The sequence below is a fragment of the Xenia sp. Carnegie-2017 genome, unplaced genomic scaffold (assembly GCF_021976095.1).
Source record: "Xenia sp. Carnegie-2017 unplaced genomic scaffold, XeniaSp_v1 HiC_scaffold_24, whole genome shotgun sequence".
In the NCBI taxonomy this organism is placed as follows: domain Eukaryota; kingdom Metazoa; phylum Cnidaria; class Anthozoa; order Malacalcyonacea; family Xeniidae; genus Xenia; species Xenia sp. Carnegie-2017.
Genome location: NW_025813487.1, coordinates 15,704,221 through 15,722,457, shown reverse-complemented (window position 1 = coordinate 15,722,457; position 18,237 = coordinate 15,704,221). Strand labels below are relative to the sequence as shown.

Genomic DNA, 18,237 nt, shown 5'->3' with positions numbered 1-18,237 from the left:
ATTCGTTATGAACTTGTCAACTCGAATATCCCTTGCTTACTGAACGGATTCATTGCCAAATGTCTACAGGGTACAAAGACCTTTCGCGTTTGCTTGTACTTCGCAACTTTAGTTCACAACTTCAGTACTAAAGTTCCCAACTTCAGTACTCAAGTTCCCAACTTCACTACTCAAGTACACAACTTGTCAACTCAAGTTGACAAGTTCATAACGAATATTCCATATTTGGAAATGTAGTTGGCAACATCAGAAAGTAACTTGGCAACCGCCATTTGAAAAGTTAACTGAAATCGACAATAAAATAGAATTTTCTCATTTTTCACCGTTTCATTCGTTATTTTGTTAATAACTTATTTTGTTAATAATCGTTTTCATTCGTTATTTTGTTAATAAACTTGTGTTGCTTACTTTGCTTTGTTGTTTTTGTGCCAGAAACATATGTTTACTTTTTCATTTCAAATATTAACTATCCCAATTGTCTGTGTTCCAGGGGGGAGGTATCACTCAACTGAACGAAGAGTCTTTTTACCCCAGGACCGAGTGACCTGGTGACCAAAGCAAATGCAACCATTAGCTAAACAATGTCATACGCAATACATCCCATCACTTCCATCACCAGGCGTTTGTTTGTCACAACAATTACAGCTGTAAGCTACATACCACAAGTTGTGAAGGCACAGAAATTTTGCTCAAAACAGAATGAAGGATTAAATGGTAACATCAAATTAAAGATACCAATTGACAACTCCACAGAAGGGAAATATAACACTGGAGATACAATATTTGCTAAAATACTTCGGAAGGAAATCCCAGCTGATATTATTTATGAGGATGATAAGGTATAATGAGACAAAGATGTATCCAATGATATCCTATGTTCACCTTCACCATACAACAAGACTAGGACATATCCAGCAAGTGCTATGTAAATGTTTATTTGTGCATGATTGGTAATGAGGAAATGAAATATGTTTAGAAGTTTGCATGAAATGGCAATGATTGCAAACTGGCCATTCTCTGATAAGAATGCATTTTATCATTTTTTAGTGTATTGCATTTAAGGATATCAATCCTGTTGCCCCACATCACATTTTGGTCATTCCAAGAAAACCAATAGCTCGTCTTTCTCAGTCAACTGATGAGGATTCTCAGGTAGGCTTTTCACTTACAGTCAAACCTGTATTAATTGAGTGGACCCCCTTGGGGAATGAACTGGTGTCTGTTTAATGGAGGTTTTCTTCACCAGGCCTCTCCCAGTGAAAAAATAGCATAAATAGTAGAATCAACAACTAAATTACACAGATATAATTAAAAATGACGTCAGTTAGTAATATCAAAACTGAAAATTATCATCAGTAATATATAGTTATATCTCGTAAGTAATAAGAGGTTTTAAGAAGTTGTTGGTGTAATGTGATCTCATGTAAATCTTTTAGTCAACAACAAGCTTGATTTCACATGGACAAGTTATGTTTATTAATAATTTGTAAACACTTTCATGTTTTGTGTAATCTTTCATTTATCTTCAACACACTTAAATTATGACAAATGTTTTTATAATTGTTGTGACAATATGTTTGTGACTAATATTTATGTCTGTAAACAACATGAACTATTTTGAAAAAATTGTCCGTTGAACACAGATTTTTGTGTCCGCATACACCTAATGGAGGTATCCGCATGATAGAGGTTTCATTACTACAAACTATACGAGATATATTTCTGGACTTTACCAAGTGTCCATTTAACACAGAGTGTCCGCTTGATGCAGGGCCTCTTAATACAGGTTTGACTGTATTCTCATTTAATATCTAATAATCCTTAGTGATAATGAAATTGAAACAACTGAATGCAGGTGTATTTTGCCTTTTAGTTGCTTGGACACTTATTGATCACTGCAAAAAAAATTGCCAAAAAAGTGGGTTTGGCAGAATCTGGTTACCGAATTGGTAAGTTCTACGTCTACCTTACAATCCAATGAATAATGATTTCAAGATTGTGTATTTTGTTTTTGAAGTGATCAATGATGGTGATGATGGTGCACAGTCAGTCTATCACCTGCATATTCACATTATGGGTGGCCGTTTAATGAACTGGCCACCAGGATGATGGAAATTAGCTGCAATGTTATTCCTGTCAAGACTACTTCACAGGTCATATATAAGTAACGATATTATTCTTGAATCTTTGTAACTTCAAAACAATGTGATATAATTAGTATGCTATTCCACAACAATTTCAACGCCTTTACAAATACACAACGCCTTTACAAATACACAACGTCTTAAAAATTGGACTATTATGGTTTGTCATATTAGATATTAGTTATAAATAGATCCATTTAATAGTGCTGATTATATTATATTAACATTGTGAAATAAAATACTAACATGTGGTTGAAACAATTTACCTTATTAATAATATCAATTTCTCTTTAATTGCGTCTCCTTTTGCCTGATATATGAAAATGCAACGATTAATGTGAATTTTTTCTCTAATTAAAAAATAACAGCATGCAATAGCTCAATCTCTTGAGATAACATTTAAAACGTTTTGTACTTACGCAAAATGTGTTCGTTCCCTTCTACTCAGGTTTTTCCACATCTCAATCAATCTCTTCGTGATTTCGTAAGGTTTAGATTGAAGATTAGGATTATCACTACAAATAATACATTATACAGTAAAATGAGCATATATAGGATTATATAAGTTGATCAACATACATCAAAACTGAATTTCGTTTCTCCGTGAAAAACGACATTAATCCATTAGGTGTTGCATTCTTTTCGAAGCTGTTGATTTCAACATCCGATCTTTCTGCACGACCTGGCAGCATTTCCATCTGGACAAGATCACCCAACTGGTGGAACCAGTCACTTCTTGGTTTCGTGTTCCCTTCCATAGGTTGAGAAGCAAGTCTTTCAAATGTTTGTGACGAGGTTTGCGTGGTTTGAAGCGTAGGGACCATCTGAGGACACCCGTGTGAAAATCCATCTGAGACTGATGACAGATTGTCGTTATTGTATAAGACGTCATCCATAGTTGACCATGGAACCGAGAAAAGACAGCTTGGCAAGAGTGGCGTAACGCATTGGTTATTTGATGGAGAATAACCGTCAATGTTTTCGATAGGAACGTTCTTGCTTCTATATGAAGTACCACAATTTGCACAATTCAAATTTCTAGACTCGCATATCACCAGAGTGTGTTAGTTAACGTCCAAAAGTCCAGATCAGTTACCTATCGTTGTATGAGTCTTGAAAGTCGTTTTTCTTTTTTGGTTGAGTGTTTTTTCTCCGACTTTTACTTGCTTTCGTCGTTTTGGAATAGGTCCTAGAGCGTTTGCGTTTTCTAACGCTTAAATTTTTCTCTGGTTGGATCACCTCGAGGTCACGTAATCTTGGCATCCCTTCACAAGATACCCCAAGATCCACTGTCGAACTCAGAGTGCCGCTTGGTTCTGTAAATAGCAGACGTCCGTGTGAAATTTTTTTTCAAAGTCATTTTTCAAAAAAAATGTGGAAATCACTATTTTTGATTTGAGAAAACTCACTAACAATAAACTGTCAATTGGTCAATAAGTAGAAACAGGAAAGACCAAAAGTTAGTCAAGAAAAAGCAGGATTACTATTTGGCCATTAATACGATTGTACGTACCTTCTAATGGCTCCTGAGATATAGAATTCACAACATTGGTGAGATCAAGGTACTAAAGAATCAACAGATACAAATGTTTACATTTTACTTAATCGACAAAAACTGGTACTCAAACATCTCTATTTAGATTAGAAGCTTAAAAGCATTAGACTAGAAGTTTCAGAACTTTGAGAGCTAGTGAGAAAAAAGACAAGCATAGATAAAATGCACAAAATGTTCAAGCGCGTACGTTTAAAGAGTGACTAATGTGACGGTAATACATGGGGAAGATGGCAAGAGAGAGGTTAACAACAAACAGTAAAGGTAAACGAGAAAAACTATAGGTAAACAAGAAAAACTACAGGTAAACAAGAAAACTAGAAAGAAACACTAGAAGAAAAAGAAAACTAGAAGAAAAAAAGGTGGAGGTAAACAAGAAAACAAGACAAACTAGAGGAAAAAGGAAAACAAGACTGGTAAAAAGGAATGAAATAAAAGGAAACTAGGTAAACAAGATAAACTAAATCCAAACAAGAAACACTAAAGATAAGCAACAAACAGCTGTTTGTATACAAAACAAAATAATCTCAAATAAATAAAGTATACATGAATATTCACTAACCGTCTCGTAGTTTTTGTGATTATCCGAAGCCCCCGATTCGCTATTTTGTCCATGGGGAAAAGAAAATTCTTGTTCGCATAAAAGGCTAAAACGTATAACAGCAGGATTAAAAAAGTTGTTGTCAAGCTAATTTCTACACTGCCATGTTATATATAGTTATTTATACAAGCTAGTTACTGTAGTAATAGCTTGTATAAATAAAAGTTTTATCGAATTCTAACGACCTCACGATCACGTAGAAATCATGTGAGCTTAAAAATGACATGCCGCAATACTTAAACAATTATTTATGGTCGTGTATAAAACCATGCCTTTTCTCCTTTTCATATTCAAACCACATTGGATCCTCATTTGAGTCGAAAACTTTTCCGATATTCTGAAAATAATAAATGCAATAAACACGAATTTTGGTTGAATGTTCTGCGCACTACGATACGAGTATATGCACCCTATTATCAGTAAATGTACTTTATTATGAGTAAATGTACTTTATTATGATTAATGTACCTTATTATAAGTAAATGTACCTTATTATCAGTTGATTCATTTGCAGGAACTTCATGAACATCTTCGACACGTTCATCTCCTTTAAAGTAAACAAAACTTCTACGAGAAAGGATACGGATTGGGGTTATCTCTATTGCAGACTGCAAAGTTCTAGAATGATTTAAACTAGTGGTGTATGCAGGCTAAGTCAGAATACATTACAGTGGCATGTTTTATGTTCGAAATCACAACGCTATGGATGAATGAATACTTGTGTATCCATCTTGTTTTCGCAGGTTAGTCAAAAGCACAAACTAAGTCTGGCCGTAATTATCACACATGGTCACTTGAGATGGATTCAAAGATTGTTATTGAAGAATAAAGTAAGAAATGATGAGAAGTTGAGACGGATTCTAGGAATGTTATTGAAGAATGGAGTAGGAAATGATGAGAAGTTGAGACGGATTCTAGGAATGTTATTGAAGAATGGAGTAGGAAATGATGAGAAGTTGAGACGGATTCTAGGAATGTTATTGAAGAATAAAGTAAGAAATGATGAGAAGTTGAGATGGATTCTAGGAATGTTATTGAAGAATGGAGTAAGAAATGATGAGAAGTTGAGACGGATTCTAGGAATGTTATTGAAGAATGGAGTAGGAAATGACAAGAATCGGAAGATGATTTGATGTGGTTAATATTGTAGAGAGGAAGCAAGGTTAAGAGGGTATGGGCATGTAAGGAGGACAACCAGGGAGGAACATAATTACAAAGATAATGGAACTTAAGATAGAAAGTAACAGAGAACAAGGCAGACCTATGGTGAGATTGTGTACATCGTGCAAAGGAAGATTTAATAACAGATTGGCATCAGATAAGATTGGGAATCTAGTAGGAGGAAAATGCGAGCAGCAGACCATATGACAGTCTGGAAGCAAGGCCATGGGTAAAAGAAAAAGAACATGAATTCGTGTTGTCATTCTCTGATGATGGTTTTGGAATAAAAGAAAAAGAAAAAATAAATGAAAACAAATTACTTTCCTTTCTGCAAAGTCATCACCAGGCACAACTATATCAAAACGAAAGTTTATCAACTTAAAGTATTTACTTTTTCGGTAAACTCTTTGTTTGTTACGTGGCCGTTTATCTTTCATCCGACACGACATCCTTCGTGACTTGTCGTCGCTGGACGGAGATGGCGTCAGTATTTGGACGTTACCAGCACTGATGCTGTACTTCTTGAAATTATTGCAATCGTCTTCCAAAAACGTCGAACCATCCGGTGTTTTATAAATAATAGTCGGCTTTAAGCCCCAGTTTAATGTACCATATTGCGGAGAGTCCGTGATGACAGGTAAAGGTGATTTATACTGAAACAAATTCAACAGTTATAAACACACGATAGAAGTGAAAGTACATTGAATATAGAGAACAAACTTTTTTAACACAAACATGTTTTGTAATACCGGGGCAGGTTGCACGAAGCTTGGATAGCGTTATCCATTGGATAGTAAAATTTTCAAACTTGTGAAAAAAGGTGTTTATGTTTTCGTTACGACAAAGAAATTTTGTAATTTTAGAAGCAATATTTTATTTCAGTGATAGTTCAGTTCACACCTTTTATTTTTTCCTTTTTAAGAAGTTTTTTAAAAATTTGCAATCAAATGGATAGCGCTATCCATGCTTCGTGCGACCGGCCCCAGACATGTTTTGTAACATATTCATTCACACAGATGATAGTATCAGTTTGCCGAAATATGTCTGTATTAAAGTTTGTTCTCTATATTCAATGTATTATTTCAATTGTGCTTCTACGTAAATATAAAAGTAAAGGTAAAATAAATATTTCGTTCTTCCAACTCTGTACACATACCATACTTTCATCGCAACAATCGAACAACTCCAACTCCTGGCTGTCTACCACACTTATGTCGGGAGTGCACGGGTTGCTTAGCAACCTTATTGGTGAGGAGGGCACGACGCCATCCTCTCCAGCTGATCTCTCTATTTGTGGTGCAAGAAGATCGTGGTCCTTGTCATCCAAATACTTTGCAAAATCTCCGTCGGGCATGGCAAGGAGTTCGCTTTTTTCAAGATACCATAGGTCACGTGGTAACGAGGTATATACCTCGTCGTCATCAAAGTTATCTTGCATATGATCCATGGTATCAAGGTGGTTGTTGGCTGTGATAGGGTCATCTGTGGATATTGGAGGCAAACCGTTTTCATTGTTCAGATAGGAATTACAGGTCAATTTGAATATGTGACCTGATGGTGATTGTACCATATCAGTAGATAAAGAGCAACCAATAACGTTTGTACTACAATCCAGTCTATTGACTGTCGCAGAGGAATCAGTGCTTGACGCTACTGTGTTATCTGCTTTTGGACTACAGTATCGATTATATTTTGCCTTGAAGTGATTGACATTGCTTTCTGAAGTAGAAAACGATTGGTTCTTTGGATTGGTACCCCGAAATGATTGGTCAGATTCATTAGAAGAGCAATTTGAATGGCCACTTTCCTTGGGAGAGCGATATAATTGGTGAGATTTATTAGAAGAGCAAGATGACTGACTAAGTTGATTTTGAGCGAGAGACGATTGATCAGCTCGACTGCATTCACGAGATGATCGTACAGAATTTTCGCAGCGTAATGCGTCAGATGGCCTTTCTACGCAACACAAAAGAAAGGAATCTTGTCCATTTCCATTTTGTAAAAATCTAACGACTGAAATCTGCGATTCACCATTGGAGCCTGCTGCATATGTGATCTGTGGTTGTGGTAACGTCGTTGTTGGTTTCGAAGGAAATAAGATGTCCGTATACTTGGTTGAAGTGTTCACACAATGTCTATTTGTGACAAGGAAATATTGTCTTTTCTCTGTGAATTGACGATCAAAGTTCACGGAACCCCGAAGTGACAGGTTGCTGGGTGGTGGTGTCGAGGAAGAAACGTAATCAGAACTAGTCTGATCAAGTTGATTTTTCACAAGGTCTCCCTGCATTTCCCCCTGTGAAAGAAGAATTACGTCACAAAAATAGCTCAGCAGGATAAAATCACAAAAAATATTTTAGCAGATAAATATATCTTAACTTACATGACGTTTTATTTACTATATCAAAACTTAGTTTCTTCAATCTAATTTTACAACAAGAGTTCAAATGATTACCTAGCAATTTCCAATCAACACGTCTGTTTATTTTTCAATTAAATATCTGATTTTAAAACTATAATTACCAAGTACAAACTGCCAAAGCCAGTAAATTTTTTTTTTGTTATTATTGTTGTCACAAAATATTTTTTACCAAGTTCATGCATTAACCAATCATAATGGTTTTTCAATCTGAGTTCGCAATTTGATTGGACGATTTTTGATCTCGGAAGCACAAGTTTTGAATTAATTTGTCAACATAAGATGGACGACATTGACAGAAAGTTTTTTTTTCAAAGTCCAAGACCACTGTCTAGCCTTTTTTCTTTTTTTGTTCGGAAAAAAAATTCTCACGTAAACCTAAGTGAAACTAGGTCAGTTCTAAGTGAACACTTTTTCTTAAGCCGTTAGCCTTATAGCAAAGATGAATAATGAAGTACAGAAGACACGGAAAAACAAAAAATTCATTAGTTATATTTTTCGTCTTTCAGCAGATAGGAATGCACTCGAAACAGTAAAAACTAATCTCTAAAAACAACTAACATATCTTGTTTGAACAATTACAAGTTCCTTTGTATCATACCTTGGTAATTTGATGGGTTTTTTTTTATTTCTTTTCCACACGTCTTTGAACGATGACTTTATCTAAAAGTGATAAAAAGTATCCACAAATGTTTTTATCCAGGCGTATATTCAAGCAGCTGTTAAAAAGGAAGCTGTATTTTCGAAAACTCCACTCTTCTTTGTCGAAAACTTTCTTTTTCACATACAAATATTGAGGAGTTTTGTGAGAGCATGAACCACACACAAAGGTCATCGAAGCACAAGACACAAGGCGCCCAATGGCGCCAACTGTCCAGAAATGAATCATGTGATGCGAACGTGTTTCTTAAAATGTGACAACCATTGAGTTCTATAATATTACGGTAATACTATACGGTCAGTGGTGACAACAAATAATGTTGCCTTTTTTGCCTCGTATATACTTCAGACATCACATTTCCCCATTTTTTCCACTTGAGCAGGTTATTTCCATTGAATTCTATGTTATCTCATCCATTTTGTAATCTTTAATCGTGCTCATTTCCTGACATACGCCTATAGTGTATAATTTATATAAAAATGACGAAAAGATGTCTCTTCATGATTGAACCTGCAAGCATTGCAGTAATTTTATTCTTTATACATCATTTATTCTTTATGTAGTTTTAAAATTGCTGGCCTGTGTAGCCAAAGTCTATAGGAAAACATTTACATCGTCATTATTTTTCCCAAGAGCGTTTGAGAAGTTTTCTTTCAAAACAAAGAGCTCCCATTTTTATGTGGCTCTCTAAGATAGCATGAAATTAGTTTAAAGTTACATAAGTACCAACACATTAGAGGAAAGCATAAAAGAAATCAAAACCTGGCAATAACAAAATGTGTTAATGCTGTGCAGGGATGGATCCATGAAGCTTTCATAGTGGGCAGTTGGGGTGTTGTAGTTAAGATTATATTTTGACAGCTCCTTATTGCAGTATAACAGCAAACATTTTTGTTAAATTCTGTCATCTTTTTATGATGATTGAGAGATTGTTTTTGCTTTTGCACTAATCACAATTGCTTTTGCCTAATTTTTTGATATATTAATATTATTTGGCTAGGAAAAAGGAACAAAGTACCTCAAACTCAATTAATTGTACAGCATTAAGATTTTCCCTTACCAGTCGAAAAAGCTATTATAAATTATGCAGACATTACATTTCATACAAGAAACTATAGGATACATTATTCAAAGTTTATTTTCTACGATAAAACAACTTCATTTTTTCTAGCCAGTGACTTATCTGTTAAAAATGGATTTGAATAGTACAATTGATTTTCAGGCTTGTCCAGTTCTTCTTTTGCCACTGAAATATCATTACGAATGGCATCTATTAAGGATTCTAACAAAAAAAAAGCAACGAATGACAAAATATCAAAGGAAATTTCAAAATAATGGACGATGTTACCTAATGATGGATATGATCTTTCCTGTCGGATATAACCAACAATGCAAATGCGAAGTTCTTTTCCATAAAAATCCTCAGGAAATGTTTGCAAAATATGCGTCTCCTATCATAAGATAATTACATAAAGATCAAGGCTGTAAGGTTAAAAGGTCAAATGTTTTTTCTATTCAATAAATTGATTCAGATTAAGCACAATGGCATAAAACCATTAAACCAAATTATTTAGCTTAACTGCTTACATTTTATATAATTAAATGCTAACTCTGACTTTATAACATTGACTTTAATGTTAAATTGGAATGGGTAAAAATCCCTAAACTTGCTAAAGCCAAATTTCATCTTCAGACATCCATGTAAAGTTTCAAATTTTAGCAAAATGTCCTGAAGCACTTTTGTTAACCAATGGGTGAATTTAACTTATTGAATTGCTGGCTTCCAATTTAGACAGATTACCTACCATAGATTTTTTGGTATTTTTGAAGAATGGATTCCATCCAACACTTAACACCATTTTGTAAACCTCGTCTCCATCTACACTAGCAAAGCCATAATATGCACCGGTCTCAAGAGAGTCGGGCAGTTTCGAGATCACTTCATCTGGATAATTTGCTACAGTTAAAACAAGCAGTTGGCGTCACTTCTTAATTAGTCAATCAGAGTTGCATAACTTAATTCATTTCAAATTGAGATTTGGTCATTTGGATAGTAATTGATAATGGTTCTTGTACAAAACCTCTATTTAAAAAACATATTTCATCGTAATTCGATGGTTTTGGAAAAGTTCCGAGCACAGAACACTCATTTTCAAGTTTCGACTAAATAGTTCGCTAATACAACGAAGAGAACCAGAGAAATAATCAAATATCATTAATTTTCCATACCATAAAATGCTACAATTTCAACACACAACAGTATAATAACACAATATGCTCTTCTTGGGATAGGGAGATACTTTCATATACAGTAATGAATGATTACTCAAAAGCACAAGACAAGACATATTTAAATGAAATTTCTACCTGTGGGAATTCCTAAACTTTTACTCCCTCGACCGAATCCTTTGACGACTTCCCCTCGTACAAACAATGGTAGAACTCCATTTGGCATTTCGGAAGGCATAATACTGGAACTCCTGTCAGAAGTTAAAATCTACAACTAGCAAGTGAAAACATCATTAAAATTGCTCAATCATCCAATAATGTTCTAAATGTAAACATGTTACAAAACAATATCACACACAGCTATTTCCGGCACACTTGTACCGCTTATTAGAGCGCGATAGCAGCAATGAATGAAGACGTCACCTAGCACGTGACCACCTACTTCGCGAATATATATTTATCTTAATTAGCTAACTACAAAAGAAAAATAATGTTTTGAAATATTCACATTTGATTGACCCAACTGCTGGGCCAATATATCTACCTCTTCTAAACCTCAAAGTTTTACTGCCGAGGTTCAAAATATTACAAATTTTATACATATTTAAAATTCCGACGTACACAGTTTGGAGCAATTCGAGAGTGTATTTTGGATTTAACATGCACAGTATAATATTCTATTGATGCTTTAAATATCTCCTTCATCCACGACAGTCTCGTCAACATCCCCTTCAGTACCGGCATTTCCCTGTTGAGCAACTTGACTGAGCATGTCGACAGCATCAGTAGACATCAGATTACTTGATGTAAGACCCTATAAAACGAAAAAGATCAACGTTTCAAAAATGAGCAATTTCGAAAACATGCAGCTTCCGCTTACGGTTTATCGAAAAATGACAATCTTCAAATGTTTTCGTGAAGATCAGGAATGAGTTTAGGGGAGGGGTGCAGGAAGGGTGATGATTTCCGAACAAAATGCTTGCATACCAAACAAATAATTGTGGTTAGTGTTTAATGGAGCACCAATCATAATAATGAAGGTAACAGATTAAAGAATTCAACAAAGACCTCTGACATGCTTTGGCAACCAGTAGCCAATGAAGTTTAATCCAACCTGGCACACCTCCCCCCCCCAAAAAAATAAATCCCAATCAATGATCCCAAAAGGTACAACACGAATACCTCAAGACTTCCAGTTTGCAAAAATAATTGATGAGTTAATTGTTCGTTAGACCCAACACCGCTGTCATTGTGAGCGTTGGGCTCATCATCTTTTTTAAATGCCTGAAGACGATCCTTATAGGACTCTGCTTCTTTCTGAGCCTGCTGCAGCTCGTTTTGATATTTGCGGCTATCACGACGAGCCTGCTCTAATCTCTTCCAACTCCTGCGCGCGCGCATCTCCCGTTCCTGGGTTTCTACGATCTTCTGTAGATCAACCAAAACCTTTGGCTGCTGTTGAGGTTGAGCGGACGGGGACTGGGTATTAGTTGCACCTAGAAGAGCCAAATATCACGATCGATACGCGCACGCCCAGAGCGATATTCAAGCGGAAATATCAAGGCTCAAAATAACAGCCCAATTGTATTCGGTCAAGATGGAAACGTAAAAAAATACCTATTTTCGAAACTGCTGATTCTTACCTCCCAGCACATAATTACAAGAGCAAATACGGTTTTTCTGTACAAAAAAATTAACGCTCAATATTTCAAAAGAATACTGAAAGAAAAACCGATTTGTAGCTTTTGTGGAAAACCTGAAAATCAGGCCGGTCAAAATTACACACAAGGCAAAAAATCAGGCCGGTCAGCAGGCATTTTTAACCACTCATTGTCCGCTGACCGGCCGTCATTTTGAGTCCCGAATATTGTGAAAGAATCCATGTACCTTGTAAACTTTGACTGAGCAAATTTTGCAGCGCGGCCGTAGCGGGAAGTTGGGAACTAATGGTGGTCGATTGACTGTTCGCGTGGGCAGTAGTGACAGGAAGAGAATCAGTTGCTTGAGTGTTTCCCTGTCCTAAAAGTGATGAAATTGACAGAGAGAGTTTTTCTGCTTGAACTTCGATCATGATTCATTTTGAGGGCGTATTTTGAACACAAAAATATTTGCATGGCGGAAGTAAAAAGCCGAGCTGGCTACGTCACTGAGTATAACCTTGTAATAGTTGTTGTAATAGTTGTTGATGAGTCTTTGCGACGGGCTCAGATGAAGCATGCGTCGTCTGTGGTTGTGAATCTTGTTGCTGTGACGTCGTAGCCACCGGGACTGTCTGGATCTAGCAAACATTACAAAATGGTAGACCAAAGGGTAATAATTGTAATCTCTAATCCTAATCTCTAACGAATAAATCGGCCATAGCCAAATGCCATAAGATTAATAAGGTTCGGGTTACGGAATCAATGTCGCGTAATTGGAAAACACGGAATTACGTAGCTATAATGATGGGGAAGGTAATGAATGGACTACTAAATACTGTACGATTTGTGAACATTACACCAGTAAATACATGAGATTAGGCTTATAGGCGAGTGGACGTATACGCGGGTGGACGTATAGGCGAGTTGACGTATGCGCAGGCGTGGACGTATGTAGGTGGACGTAGATTGACGTAGGTGGACGTATAGGCGAGTTGACGTATGTGGACGTATAGGCGAGTTGACGTATGCGCGGGTGGACGTATAGGCGAGTTGACGTATGCGCGGGTGGACGTATAGGCGAGTTGACGTATGCGCAGGTGGACGTATAGGCGAGTTGACGTATGCGCAGGTGGACGTATAGGCGAGTTGACGTATGCGCGGGTGGACGTTTAGGCAAGTTGACGTATACGCGGGTGGACCTTTTTATGTGGGGCTTATGCTTATAGCGAAGGTTAACGGTATTAGCTACCGACTAAAACTCCATCCAGTTCACATTTGATTCAGCCAAGTTAGACAAACGAAAAACTTACCACTACTTGTGTGTTATGCAGTGTCGTGGGAGTCTGCGTCTGACTCGTGTTCTGACCGGCGAGTACCTGAGCGAGCGCCATTTGCAACTGACCAGGCACCTGACCAGTGATATGCAACGGCTGTGCCAGAATACTATGGACAACATTTGGTCGCGGAGTTTGTATATCTACAGTATTCTGGTTGAGCTGTTGGATCATAGCTGGAGTGAGCTGAACCTGAAGGACACCTTCCTGCTGCGTATGAAATGGTAAACAGAGATAAAAGTTTGCACAAACTCTCCGCACAAAAATGTTTTGTCATGACAATGTACCTGAGGTTGAACGCTACTTTTTTCCGTTGACGCAACTTCGACGCTTGCAGACTGCTGGCTTAGTTGATTGCCGTCGACAATCAATTGCGTTGTTCCATCAGGTGCAGATAGCAGCACGTGACCTGAAATAAAATGAGTAAGAAATCCGTGTACACGTCACCAGTCGTACTGTTTTGCCCGGATCACGTGATGTTAACGGAAATAGTCTACCTTGTGCAGCAGAGCCTGGTCCGACGATAGGAACAAGATAAGTTGTAGCCGCTGTGTTTGCTTGACTTGTTTCACCAGACGCTACAGATGGTTGATCAACAACAGATGACACAGCTGAAACATTGAATAAAATATAGCTCCATATTAAATCACGATGTCAGAGAATAAACGAACTCTTTAAGGATCAATTTACCAGATCCTGTTATAGATGAGACAGTCACAGTGGACTGGGAGCTAGACAATGAGGTGCCATTCTGTTGACCAGCGATTGGTACTTGTGTGATAATCAACTGATTACCTCCTGTACCACCTGACTGACTGTTGAATCCAATAGGAACAGCAAAAGGAAGTTGATGCATCGGTATGTTCAAAGGTGAAGGTTGTGCAGGCTGTGAAAGTGCTGATATGGTTGAAAGGGCTGCAAGAGGAGACTGAAGTGGGCCAACATTCCCCCACATGGGGGGTGTGATAGGGGTAATGTTGGTCAATAATTGACTTGGTGTGTTGGGTGGAATGGTCAATGGTGAGAGGGTAACATTTTGCTTCCCAACTGTAGACATCGCCATGGCAATAGAATTCGTCGGAGCTGACAGAGTGCATGTTGTCTGATTTAGTGTGGCAGTTGCCAGAGTTGCAAGAGCATCGAGGACACTGGAATCCTGGGAAGATGTTGCTTCCACTTTCACAATGTTTGCTTCTAAAAACATTTTCAAGTGGTTGACAAACTCATTCACAATGCTATATGGAGTAAGAACTGCAATAGGAGTGCTTAAAAAATTCTCCCACGAGCACATACTTTTTGTATTAAGTTCTGCAGAGCTGGCAAGAGCAGCAGCTGAGACCAATGGTGCCATAGTCTGTGAATGAGTTCTCAACATCTGAAGATCTAAACAAAAAAATAAGTATGATCAACATGAATATTTACATTACACAGAACAACCATCAACATCACCAATCCCTAACAAAGTTTAGCATTTGTGCTCACTCTGAACAGCATTTGTATCCATAACTCCTGTCCAAGAACCTGCTGTCATTGGAAATTTCCTTGTCTTTTGCCGCTTTTTTATGGTGCCCAAAGTCAAACTTGCCTGACCTTTAAAAACGCATACGAATTGTTGATATTCTTTAAGGCCACAATACATAGTATCGGTTCATTGGTATTAGTCAGAGACCATGTTTTTATACAGTAAAAGACACAGTGCAAACCAAACAATATTGTATTATGAAAAAGCTGCATAATACGTAAATCATTAAATACATAACTAAAAAGATTTGATGTATGTAGCTTTTTCAGGCATTAAAATTGATTAATCAGAAACGAGGAAATTTCAAAGATTAAAATTATAAAACAGGATTTTGTAGCACTTACTTTGACGTTTGATGCCTTGACTACGATCAGATGCCTTGGGAAAAAATGATACAATTTTCATCGATTACTTAAGGAATTTCAAAAAGAATTCATTTACTTCTTTGATTTAAAATACAAATCCAATTTCAAACCTCTTCTTCCAAAAGTACATTGACAATTTCCACAAATCCTTTTTGCCTTGCGATGTCGATTGGCAACTGTTTAAACTGCAATAAAAATTGCACAAGGTACGTGGAATAATTCAAAATTTCACTGGCAATAAAAATGGACAATAACCTTGCTTTCCACGTCCATTTTTGCTCCATTGCGGAGTAGAAGTCGTACAATATCCACATGACCAGAGTCACAAGCCCAATGGAGGGGAGTCATGTTTAACTAATAGTGATGTAAAATCAAGTCATGTGACTCACATTTCACAAAGTTGTCATGATCATTGAGGACACAACACAAAAATGTAAAATACAGTTGTATTACCATATCAGTGTGATTGACACTGGCGCCACCAGCAATGAGCAAATCAACAATATCAATGTGGCCATTTTGTGCTGCAAGATGAATTGGTGTTCTGTCAACCTAAATGAAAATGTACTGTAAGTCAGTTGTGTATGGGTGAATATAAAAAGTAAGCATTTGGTTGTTATTACCTTAGTCCTTGCATCACGACTTACACCAGCTCTGAGCAAAACTTCAGCTGTCGTAGTGTGACCATATTGGGCTGCAAGATGTAGCGGCGAGGTTCCAAGCTAAACAAACATTGAAATTCAAAGCATCTATTTGGAATCAAATACCTACGAAATGAAATTCTCATTCTCACCCAGTCTGTTGTGAATGGTGCTCCTGATGTCATTAGCATACTGACTTCGTCTGCCTGACCCCTCTTGGATGCTTCAAGCAAGCGCTTTCCTTGATCGGCCAACGACGTCATTATGGTTGATATTCAAGCCAGATCTAAAAAAAGAAAAATCAGGGCGGACGTCTTTTGTTATGTTTGTACAAACTTATCTCCTCTACTTCAGACTGTTCAAAAATAAAACAGATGGTACAAAGATCATTTTGACCAAATGAACGAAGTACGTTTTTACGACTTCCGTAGATATTGCAATGACAAAATGGTCGAAAAAATTCCCCAAAACAATTAGAAAAAAATCATCAACAAGCACCCTTGACTTGGAACAGAAAAGTTAGTTGAATTTCATGATAAAGAGGGCACATAAAAGCGATGTTGAATACAAAAACACTTACAATTAACCCGTTGTCAAGACGGCGCTAAACACAACAAATAACCATTAATCCGTCGACTGAATTCTCGAAAAGCAAAATGTGCCATTTCTCTGACTGAGATATATACTCAAAAAGCATAACTTAAAATTTATACAAACGAAGGCGATTGGGAAAGACACAATTTCATAACAAGTTACCTTGACATTGCATGAGAATATCTTATAAGTTATAAGACCGCCATATTTTTTGGGCTTCTTCGTAAACTAAGACGCAACGAAGGCATTCGCCTTCGTACTCATCCATCTCAAAGCGACAAAGCCAAAAAAAAACACTATTAAGTATAACCTATTTTGCAGTTTATATTTACAACATTAGTATATGAATAGAGACGATGTAAATATGCATAGTTCCCGCGCAAAGTTAGCGATGTCACAAACGGAAAACGTTCGGCATTTTGCTGAAAGGAAGTCAAAATTCATTCAAATAAAATCAACAATAGGACTATCATTCCTACCTTAAAACTTCGCTGGTCTTTTATAAATAAAAAGCAGATACTGCTGGAGCTTCTTTTTCGTGAAGAAATTGCTATTTTGCGGTGTAAAACAGAATATTTCTCGGTTTCCGGTCACCTCGCGGAAACACATGTATTTTCAGTTCGAATCGAAGGGAAACCGTCTTTACTTCCTGACACGAAGAAGTTGTCATGTCACGTGACATCTGTTCGGGTATCCTAAATTAACTGCAGTTAGATTATAGCAAATTATATTATTTCCTATGTTCATACATCCACTTCATTTTCAACTTAAAGCTTTATGCTGGTCATAAATATATTATCACTGTAATATAAGCAAACAATTCTATTTTTACCACATTGAAGTTTGGCAATTATAAACGAAACGGAAAGGTTTTGCAACTTTAGAAAGAAATGCGGTAAAAATATCGATAAGTTGGCGTAGTAATAAGTATGCCACTCTGCCTCCGGCAATTTTAACAACACCCAACACGTTTTGTAAATGCATTTCCAAAAAAGTCTTTAGCATGTAGTCCCAATCCTGAAAGAAAAAACAAAGTCAACTGGTACACAACACGATAACTGACGCATTATCCAAAATACGCTGCCCAATAAAGTTTACATACTTCCAATTGTTTAGCATTTTCTGTTCGATTTGAAATAACCGCATTTTTTTTCAATCTAATCCAACTTCTTTAAAATAGAACTTAGAACTGTGGAATCCTGGGAATTCCTTGAAATGAACACTGTCGATACTTGGTTGAGAACATAAGAAATGAATTTACATAAGTTATTCATACGTGTCATTTGGTCAGCCACCATTTGTTTTAACAGGTGCAAGGGACAGGAAAAACTTGCAACGATTCACCTGCTTGATGCACTTGTGAAAAAGTACAAT

General features: G+C 36.8%; 4 protein-coding genes across 8 annotated transcripts; 1 reads left to right on the top strand and 3 right to left on the bottom strand.

The window, feature by feature from the left end:
- The first annotated feature begins 535 nt into the window (after positions 1-535).
- LOC124450338 (uncharacterized HIT-like protein Synpcc7942_1390) lies at positions 536-2,402 on the top strand. Its single transcript, XM_047000997.1, has 4 exons — positions 536-839; positions 1,048-1,152; positions 1,874-1,949; positions 2,018-2,402. The coding sequence occupies exons 1-4, from the start codon at positions 582-584 to the stop codon at positions 2,107-2,109; spliced, it is 531 nt and encodes a 176-aa protein (XP_046856953.1). The 5' UTR covers positions 536-581; the 3' UTR covers positions 2,110-2,402.
- On the bottom strand, positions 2,187-7,754 carry LOC124450335. The gene is made up of 10 exons (XM_047000991.1): positions 6,615-7,754; positions 5,850-6,111; positions 4,786-4,844; positions 4,570-4,634; positions 4,259-4,343; positions 3,658-3,709; positions 3,241-3,460; positions 2,724-3,146; positions 2,564-2,659; positions 2,187-2,454 (listed from the first exon to the last, which is right to left on the bottom strand). The coding sequence occupies exons 1-10, from the start codon at positions 7,746-7,748 to the stop codon at positions 2,424-2,426; spliced, it is 2,427 nt and encodes an 808-aa protein (XP_046856947.1). The 5' UTR covers positions 7,749-7,754; the 3' UTR covers positions 2,187-2,423.
- Positions 7,755-9,035: 1,281 nt separating this feature from the next.
- On the bottom strand, positions 9,036-11,150 carry LOC124450339 (putative riboflavin kinase). Its single transcript, XM_047000998.1, has 4 exons — positions 10,906-11,150; positions 10,344-10,495; positions 9,887-9,989; positions 9,036-9,820 (listed from the first exon to the last, which is right to left on the bottom strand). The coding sequence occupies exons 1-4, from the start codon at positions 11,003-11,005 to the stop codon at positions 9,681-9,683; spliced, it is 495 nt and encodes a 164-aa protein (XP_046856954.1). The 5' UTR covers positions 11,006-11,150; the 3' UTR covers positions 9,036-9,680.
- Positions 11,151-11,206: 56 nt separating this feature from the next.
- Positions 11,207-18,094, bottom strand: LOC124450336 (serine/threonine-protein phosphatase 6 regulatory ankyrin repeat subunit C-like). 5 transcript variants are annotated; one of them, XM_047000992.1, is made up of 18 exons: positions 17,966-18,094; positions 17,343-17,880; positions 16,422-16,555; positions 16,252-16,350; positions 16,082-16,180; positions 15,884-15,982; positions 15,739-15,813; positions 15,608-15,641; positions 15,224-15,331; positions 15,035-15,124; positions 14,432-14,935; positions 14,239-14,352; positions 14,029-14,150; positions 13,718-13,951; positions 12,925-13,045; positions 12,655-12,786; positions 11,950-12,263; positions 11,207-11,581 (listed from the first exon to the last, which is right to left on the bottom strand). In XM_047000992.1, exons 3-18 carry the CDS (start codon positions 16,530-16,532, stop codon positions 11,456-11,458), a joined length of 2,382 nt encoding a protein of 793 aa, XP_046856948.1. In that variant the 5' UTR covers positions 16,533-16,555; positions 17,343-17,880; positions 17,966-18,094; the 3' UTR covers positions 11,207-11,455. The 5 variants fall into 5 exon arrangements, with proteins under 5 accessions (XP_046856948.1, XP_046856951.1, XP_046856950.1 ...); XM_047000995.1 differs by having other exon boundaries at positions 13,718-13,948; XM_047000994.1 differs by lacking the exons at positions 17,343-17,880; positions 17,966-18,094 and adding an exon at positions 17,026-17,216.
- Positions 18,095-18,237: the final 143 nt, after the last annotated feature.

Bases quoted from the DNA above. Each gene is read 5' to 3' on its own strand.
- LOC124450335 (XM_047000991.1), bottom strand. From the start codon at position 7,748: ATGCAGGGAGACCTTGTGAAAAATCAACTTGATCAGACTAGTTCTGAT. The intron at 6,112-6,614 runs GTATGTGTACAG...AATTTGTTTCAG, and splicing joins ATTGTTGCGATGAAAGTATG to TATAAATCACCTTTACCTGT. The intron at 3,147-3,240 runs GTAACTGATCTG...TACTTCATATAG, and splicing joins CAAGACTCATACAACGATAG to AAGCAAGAACGTTCCTATCG.
- LOC124450338 (XM_047000997.1), top strand. From the start codon at position 582: ATGTCATACGCAATACATCCCATCACTTCCATCACCAGGCGTTTGTTT. The intron at 1,153-1,873 runs GTAGGCTTTTCA...TTTGCCTTTTAG, and splicing joins CAACTGATGAGGATTCTCAG to TTGCTTGGACACTTATTGAT. The intron at 1,950-2,017 runs GTAAGTTCTACG...TTGTTTTTGAAG, and splicing joins AGAATCTGGTTACCGAATTG to TGATCAATGATGGTGATGAT.
- LOC124450339 (XM_047000998.1), bottom strand. From the start codon at position 11,005: ATGCCTTCCGAAATGCCAAATGGAGTTCTACCATTGTTTGTACGAGGG. The intron at 9,990-10,343 runs GTAGGTAATCTG...ATCTTATGATAG, and splicing joins AAAATACCAAAAAATCTATG to GAGACGCATATTTTGCAAAC. The intron at 9,821-9,886 runs GTAACATCGTCC...TTTTTTTGTTAG, and splicing joins AAGATCATATCCATCATTAG to AATCCTTAATAGATGCCATT.
- LOC124450336 (XM_047000992.1), bottom strand. From the start codon at position 16,532: ATGACGTCGTTGGCCGATCAAGGAAAGCGCTTGCTTGAAGCATCCAAG. The intron at 14,151-14,238 runs GTAGACTATTTC...ATTTTATTTCAG, and splicing joins ACCAGGCTCTGCTGCACAAG to GTCACGTGCTGCTATCTGCA. The intron at 12,264-12,654 runs GTACATGGATTC...TGGCTCTTCTAG, and splicing joins GCTCAGTCAAAGTTTACAAG to GTGCAACTAATACCCAGTCC.